Source organism: Sesamum indicum, linkage group LG1 (assembly GCF_000512975.1).
Source record: "Sesamum indicum cultivar Zhongzhi No. 13 linkage group LG1, S_indicum_v1.0, whole genome shotgun sequence".
Taxonomy (NCBI): domain Eukaryota; kingdom Viridiplantae; phylum Streptophyta; class Magnoliopsida; order Lamiales; family Pedaliaceae; genus Sesamum; species Sesamum indicum.
This window is the reverse complement of record NC_026145.1, coordinates 13,904,677-13,912,663: the sequence shown is the minus strand read 5'-3', so window position 1 is coordinate 13,912,663 and position 7,987 is coordinate 13,904,677. Positions and strand designations below refer to the sequence as shown.

The window sequence follows — 7,987 nt, the reverse complement described above, 5'->3', positions numbered from 1 at the left end:
ATTTTTCTCTGGTAGTATAAGACGTATATGTAAACCAACAATTGTAGACTTCACACCAGTGATTCAAGTTCAACATATCATGAGATATGGTTAGAACTTACTTCAATCCGCTCGAAAATAGTAATGACCAAGACACACAGTGTGAAGAAAAAATAAAGTTGCATAAAGCAGGGATGAGAAGATGAAGGCATCTAGCTCCAAGTGCACAGGCCCCAACTGTTAGGGTTAAATAACTCAACCCAGCTTGGAGTTAAAAACCTGACCCTCATAATGCAAAGTAAACACGTTACAAGGGTGTATTGAGCAACTTATCCAACGTACCTAATAATGGAAAGTAAATAAGGCCTAAGAGTAAGCATCTCTAGGCTCTGTGAAGTTTATCTTCTACCCAACTTAACAAAACAAAAGGAAGGTATAAAAAGATGACGTAACTGCCCCTACAACGAAACCAACTTCTTATGCGTTGATTCCCTAATCTGACCACGTTTTTCCTGTCTTGCCTCATTATTGTCCTCAACTTCTCAGAAATTTTTTTATCTCCCTGCTATTTAGTTGACACTGTTATAGCAATCAACTATCAACTTAGTCATTTTGCATACCACGATCCCAACACCTAGGGCCCAGGCATCACATTATAAGCAGCAATTAGGGTCCTCATGGATCGAAGCATTTTGTAACACATTTATAGCATGTTAGGCAGGTGCACCCATGCTCAGGCAGCCAAAATTAGCACTTGTAAGTTGTATCTCTGGCACTGGCCACCATCACCTAATTATATGATCTAAGCCACCAGCATATATTCAGATGCTTGCAAATAGGATCTCTAAGGGGAGAAACTTTTGCCAGCAGCCAAAAGAGAGACACACACACAGTCACAGGCAACCACAAACACACCTGTAAACAGCAAAGATTCAAAACAAAAAAGAAAAACCCAGCTAATCAAATTGTGGCAAAAACAAAACTGATAACAACTTCAGACAAATCCAACTTCTATGTAAAGTTCATATGAGGTTATGAACTCAACACCTAAAAGCTAAGAAACAAATTTAACCAGAAAGGGATGCATTAGAAAATATAAACAAGATAAATACTATGGTAAAAATGTTGGGATGAAAAACATTTTCTTAAAAGATATCATTTTCAAGAATAAAAAAAGTATCATATTAACACAAAGGTATACTTCGTTATTAGTACTTATAACCTCACCTCTTAAGTATCTGCATGACATTTGCTAGCAATCTTATTGGAGATCTTCCCTCACCATTTAGTTGCTTGACATTGAATGCACTTAAGCTTGGAACATTCAAGTTTATATAATCACCAAGATTTTCACGCCTTAAAACTTGTCCTGAAAGGTGAGCCTAATAAGAAATCCAGGATAAGGAACAAACACTAAATTACTGAAGGAACTCATACAAAACATTTCACAACAGATGTTAAAAGTAAAAGAACATACTTCCATATAGCTTCTCAACAGATTTTACCACCATCTGAGTAATGTGCTCTGCAGGGACTTTTGATAACTGGAAACAATCATCAGCTATCACAATATTCCTTGGATTGCGTTGTGCAGCATACGGAACCTGCAACAGCACATGACCAACACGACGAAGTACGCTGGGATCCTTCGCGAACCACCCTGCAATTCACATGTCTAATAAGTACCAATACAGGCTAAGTGGAAGCCCATAGGAGGCTGAATAATGTTATCATGAAGTCCTAAATTTTCAGAAGAATTTAATGCTTAGAAGTTATGGCCCATTTCTTTTATTGGGTTTTAAAGTTCTATTCTCCAAATCTTTTACCAACATTAACAGAAACTAAAATTCACAATTATCCAGCAATTTTGCTCTAGAACAAAGTAATAGTATTCCACACTTCAATCTTTTCAAAAAATCAATAATTGCATTTACTGTAACAATATATATTAAAAAGTTTACTACTTTTACTTCGAGAACAAACCAATATATCAAAAAGTAAGCTGACTTTTGGAAATGGCAGAGATAAACAGAAAGAAAATCCTTGTCAGAAATGTGTTATGTGGTACTACTTTTTGAGAATGTTCACTGGCCTACTTGCACAATGCAATAGCAGTAAGTCATCCTGACATCCCTATCAACTCCTCATTTGTTTTTCGATTTTTTAATTGACTAATTCTGATGGCAGAAGGCAGTTCTGCAAAAATGCTAATGATTCTTGAGCAAAGAGCTTCCCAAACTTCAAACCATCTGTCAGTGTCATTAAATTAATGGTTTGAGGAGAATCCTATAGTGCAGTTTTACATTCTATATCAATAGCCATTTCCATGCTGAATTCAAGAACTTTGTTGTCATTACAACTTAGTTGCTGATGTTACAGAAAAGAGAAAGATCCAGAACATCCACCATGATGATCACATGATGCATACAAGTGTCCTAAATATCTAAAATCTTTATAATCGACATATGGATATAGTATAGATATACACACCTACTGCATCAAGACTTCCGGAAACAGGAATTACACCAGAAAGGGAGACAGTTCCATGAGACGGTCTGAAGCCAAGTATGCCACAATATCCAGCAGGCACTCGAACACCACCATCAGTATCTATGCCTGCCGCGCGTAGCAAGTTAAATATGATGTCTTTCTGACAGAAACATCTAAAACCAGCAGAACAGTCTCTAAGGTATAGTTATAATACATATTCACAAAATGACTTAATGGGACATATATAAAGAGATCATCAGCATGATAGAAAGAAAATGCATCAACAAGATGCACTGCTTGAACAATTAGCATGCCACATTCTAGGACAAAACCTTGAGTTGACACATTATTTCAAATGAATGGTTTCACCTTTTCACTAGATAAAAGGAATTACTATAAGCAGTGCTGAAATCCAAAGTTCTTTTACCATTATCTGCACAATATATTTGTGCATGCTTAAATAAGGGATATTAATACCATCAAATACTAACTAGCAAAATCCAATATCAACTTGCTGTGTGACAAACTTCAACCTGTGCACTTGAGATAAGTGAAAACGAACCATATCAACTGGCAGCTTAATAAGAGAATCATGGAAATAAAACGGAGGAAAAGTCAATTCATCCACAAAAGTAAAACTACTATCAAGTATCAAGGGAAAATAACTAAAACTTCAACATTATCTAGTAAATTTCCAAGACATAAAACCCCTAGGTTGAAAGATTTCACAAAGCTTCTAAGCAATTGTATTTTAACTGATTCACTAGCAAGACTAAGCCGACTGAGATGGTATGAACTTTAATTCCCAACCTAACTTATATACTTAGAAGAAATCTATAATTTCACATGGTTAATTATCTGCAGTGAAAAACAAGAATAAATTCGACTAAATGGCAAATACTGGCTAGAGAAGTCAGCCAGAAGAGGTCTAATCTTTGTGATCACATGTCTCCTAGTCTCATCACCTGGACATATCTTCTTGGTATAGTTTTCATAAAATATAAATCAGACTACAAAGAGCTCTGGGTTTCTGTTACTTACTATAGCATATTTCAGCCACTTGCCTAGACAGGTTAATCACGACTCACTAACAGCAGACAACAATCTAGATTCTTAATACAAGTAATAAAGTCAACTGCATTTCCTTGAAGTCTGACATCTGAAGCATTACACCTAACCAAATTAAGACCAATAAGAAGTAACATGGGTAATTACCAAAAAAAACAGTAATTGCATGTTTTTCCCCAAAATATCCCAATTATGCCTCCTTTTCACTTCATATTGATTAGAATGGTAGAGCATGCATAGCAAGCAACCTTTTGAAAAGGGTAAAGCTAAAGTAGGATATTTATCACCTTCATAAGACTTGATAAAATTACAGAGAATGAGGTATCACTCAAAAAGAATTTGATTGGCACATTGAAGGTATGAGTAAAAAGGAGGCCACAGCATCTTTGCATCGGCTGATGGATCATCGAATAATATCCATTAATCACTACTCAAAACCCCCCTTTTTCCAACGAAATAGAGATGTCACTCAGCCAACAGACCCAAAATTCAGGCGAAGTTGAATTAGATCGGTTCTCCTATTTCAGAAAAAAGTAAATAAAGCACAGGCTTCTTCACCAGGAAAACTAATATATCACACCAATTCAACATCAACAAACCAGCATCGCAGAAAACCAATAATGAATTGATGGTGAAGAATAAACAAAGCATTTATGCATGAGAACAAGGAATATAACCATGAGTAAGATCATGTTATGAGCTATCAGGCATATCTGAGACATAATCTTGATGCATTATAAGGCAATGCCATCAACATATATGACTGGCTTTGCAAGTTCAGGAAACCTATGAAAAGGAAGCCATCTTTTTCCACCTCTCACCATTTTGGAAACATAATCTTCATCAGTTCTTCATATCGAGTGTGAGGATCTAATGGGCTATGCACTTGGTATATACATAAACAAACACACACAAAGATTATCTCTTTGGTCTAACCAATTAGCTTTTTTAATTCATTATTTGTTTCTTTTCTACTTGTATTATTTCTGGCACTCAACATGATAAAATTATCTGGAATATCAAAATCTTACTTCCAAGTCAAGCTTATTCATTTACAAAATTGAAAATGTGCATGTAAGAGGCACACAGACATCGGGCCCCCATAACTTCCTGGATCGTAGACCACCCATCTCAAATCTGATTTTACATTAATTGTTTCTTGAATAATTAAAACAACTGACACATTTTATTAAATTGAAGTTTATGACAATTTTAACATTGTATTAATAGACGATTAAGGAATCTTGAGTAAGTATCACATAGAGGCTACAAATATCTTATTTCCATCCTTACAAATCAATTTTTTATGGGATAAGATAGTCAACACCATAGTGAAAGTTGTCTGCGAAATGTTTGAGATCCAAAATATAGAAATGTTATAAACTCAGTGTGGAAATACCTTTGAGAAATTACTTTAATACTTTCTCCAAATCAAAGTACAAGAATTGTTAACAGTAAAGAAAATAATGAAATCTCCCTCTAATAAGCTCCAGGGTGTACTGATAGGCAGTGATCTTCTAAAAGTGTCTATTGTACAGAATACTGAGATATTTCTCCAACATTAAGGTTGGTAACTAGGTCAGACCGTCAGAGGCTTAAAACATGATAGCCGTTGTTAATATGGCAGAGGATTTTTGTCAGATTCATGCAATATATTGTCCAAAAAATTTCAATGTGACTGGTGAATTTATTTCCACCCACAAAAACAGAGTTTTAAATAGAAAGAAGTCAAAGCTAACCCAAAGAAAAATCAACAAGTTTAGCAGCAACAGCTACAGCAGCACCACTAGAGGCTCCCCCCGGTACTCGTGCAGGTGAGGCAGGATTAGTTGGTGAACCATAATGCTTGCTTTCTCCACTAATACTGGATTAAGAAGATGCAAACGAAAAAATTATAACTTAAAATAAAGTCGTCATAAGCTAGAAATCTGAAAAGTTCTCAGCTAAGGTATGGAACAAACCCTAATGCCATGTCATCCACGACAGTTTTTCCAACGCATGTGGCACCTCCATCAACAAGGGCTGCAACCACAGGACACGTATGAGGAGCAGCCTCATGAGTCCTCGACCAGTCTGGATTGCCAAACCCAGTTACAAATCCTTTGATATTGAATCTGATAGTCAAGATTAAAATCAAAACTTTTAGCTGAAACTGTAGGAGCATCGAAGTGCAAGTAATTCATAGGTTAATAGCAAAACTGTACTTTTTATGTGAGATAAATTCAAATACAGAGAATAAATCCTTAATTACATATATTGTAGTTACACCAAACTCCATCCCGTATTCCGCAAGCCCATAAGAAAGAAAGCGCAAATAAAATATTCATAGTCAATTACTTAGATTTTAAAATGAAAACCTCTCCAAATTGAATTTATTTCTAACTTTACATCAGATACAGTAACGTAATGAACTGGCGTGCATAACCGGACACAAATTAATGCCATACTGACGAGTGTCAACCAAAAAATTCCTCCCTCTACATCCAATCTCCATTAACATTTAAAAAAGACTTAAACCGAATGAACAAAACAACACAGTATAACCACAAGCAATGCAAATAAAATACGAATCAAAGATTACCATTCCAAATAAAGTTATACTGGTATCGGCCAAATTATCCACTAAATTACCCAAAAATATATTCCAGTTTTTACAAATGTAAAGCATGAAATTACATATGGTAAATGGCAATTAACTTACACATCAGAGACCGCAAAAGAGAGGCCAGTAAGAGGGTGAGGAGCTTTAGGAGGGGCAGGCTGCGGAGGGGGCAATAGCTGCAACCGCTCTATGAACGCTCCCAAATCAGCCTTTACAGTCCGCTTCAGCTTCTTCGTCATAATCAATATCCCCGCAATACCAAGCCCTAGCAAAACCCACAAGTTCGCCGATGAAGACGCCATTCTTACAAGTTTTCAAGAATTCAACCGCTCAGCTGACTATTTCTTGTAGTTTGGTGATATCACCCACCAAATACACGGAGGACTCCGGAGTGAATACAAGCTAAAGGCTGTGTGTTGGCGTCCGTCTTTGTGTGTGGATAGAAGTGTTGAGATGGAGGAGAAAACCTAGAAAACTAGAAGTGTGTGAATTTTGGGGTTTGAGGTGAAATTTGGTGTGGGGTTTTAGTTTCTCATGCGCCTCACGTAATTCTTTACTTATTTTTGTTCCTTCACTATACCTACTGTATTATCTGCGTGCATATAATTTCATAAATTTAAAAAATAAAAAGTATTTAATATTAGTTGTCTTACACATGTATTTAGGTATAATTATACTCCCCTTTTTTGAATTTTTATATAATTATACATAAATATTTTATTGTTTGAAAAATTACATTTAGTATTCTTTATATTTGCTTCTATTTAACAAATAAATTCCTCTATTAGTCAAAATTTATTAAATTTATTGATATTAAAAGAAGAATTAAGAAAAGAGTAAAAAAAAAAAACTAATTTTCCATGCATCAATGGTACTTTTGTATCAATGTCTATAACTAAGGAACTTACTTTATCATGATTACACTATTTTGACTTTATATATATAACATTCACTCCATTATAACAAAAAATATTATTAATAAAATATTGAATCTTTTTGTTGCACATTATTTTCCATTTTTCTACTCTTATTTATAATTTAGTTGAAACGTGAAGTATTATTTATTATATGTACGTAGAAATAACGTTCTACAACAACTTATATCAATATAAAAAGAAAAAATACTCTTTACATTCATAACAGATGATAATTAATGATGTTGTCGCATCAAATTTTAAGTATGACAAATATACCCTAATTACTTAATGTATAGATTAATTGAAACTATTTTTTTAAGTACTTATTGATTTATGTTATTTTATTTATAATATATATTAAACCATAAAAAATAGTGGCTCTCAAGTACGCGCCGTTTATGCGCATACTTGAATAGTTTTTTTGAGTTATATTACGGCATGTTAAGAGCGTTTTTACTTTATTTAATTTTACAGATGTGTATGATTATTTATCCTTATCCAAAATAGTATTACAAATTTAATTTTATTTTTTTGTCAAATAATAATTAAAAAGTATTTCTATTATTTTATATTAATTTCGATAGGTGTACTGTTGATTATCTTTATAAAAAATATCCATTCATCTTTTTCAAAAAGTAATTTTAGTTAGTCTAATAATTTAAAACATTTACAACAGTTTTTATTTCCTACCGAAAAGTAAAATAAAATACACAAATACATATTTTAAGTTACGTTTTCTCAATTTATTAAGATAAAATCAAACATACTACAAATAACTATCAGTGTTATTAACTTTGCCTTTTTCAAATTGGAAGAACAATCAAAATATCACAGTAAAATAAAATAGTTGAACGTTTTTATTTATCATTGAATTTTAGAACAGACAAAAAATAACTCAAATCACAAGGAACGTATTTTAATTGGTTTGAAA

At 33.7% G+C, this 7,987-nt stretch overlaps 1 protein-coding gene across 2 annotated transcripts in view; it reads right to left on the bottom strand.

Annotated features, from left to right (window-relative positions):
- LOC105166488 (outer envelope protein 64, chloroplastic) overlaps nucleotides 1-6,673 on the bottom strand; it is an 11,373-nt gene extending 4,700 nt beyond the window's left edge. Inside the window, exons 1-6 of one of the 2 annotated variants that reach the window (XM_011085867.2) lie at nucleotides 6,239-6,673; nucleotides 5,499-5,651; nucleotides 5,277-5,401; nucleotides 2,470-2,595; nucleotides 1,457-1,639; nucleotides 1,207-1,348 (exon numbers count right to left, since the gene is read on the bottom strand). In XM_011085867.2, coding sequence (XP_011084169.1) covers nucleotides 1,207-1,348; nucleotides 1,457-1,639; nucleotides 2,470-2,595; nucleotides 5,277-5,401; nucleotides 5,499-5,651; nucleotides 6,239-6,441 — 932 coding nt within the window. In that variant the 5' untranslated portion in view covers nucleotides 6,442-6,673. The remainder of the gene's footprint in view (nucleotides 1-1,206; nucleotides 1,349-1,456; nucleotides 1,640-2,469; nucleotides 2,596-5,276; nucleotides 5,402-5,498; nucleotides 5,652-6,238) is intronic. The other variant, XM_011085878.2, reaches the window with a different exon arrangement.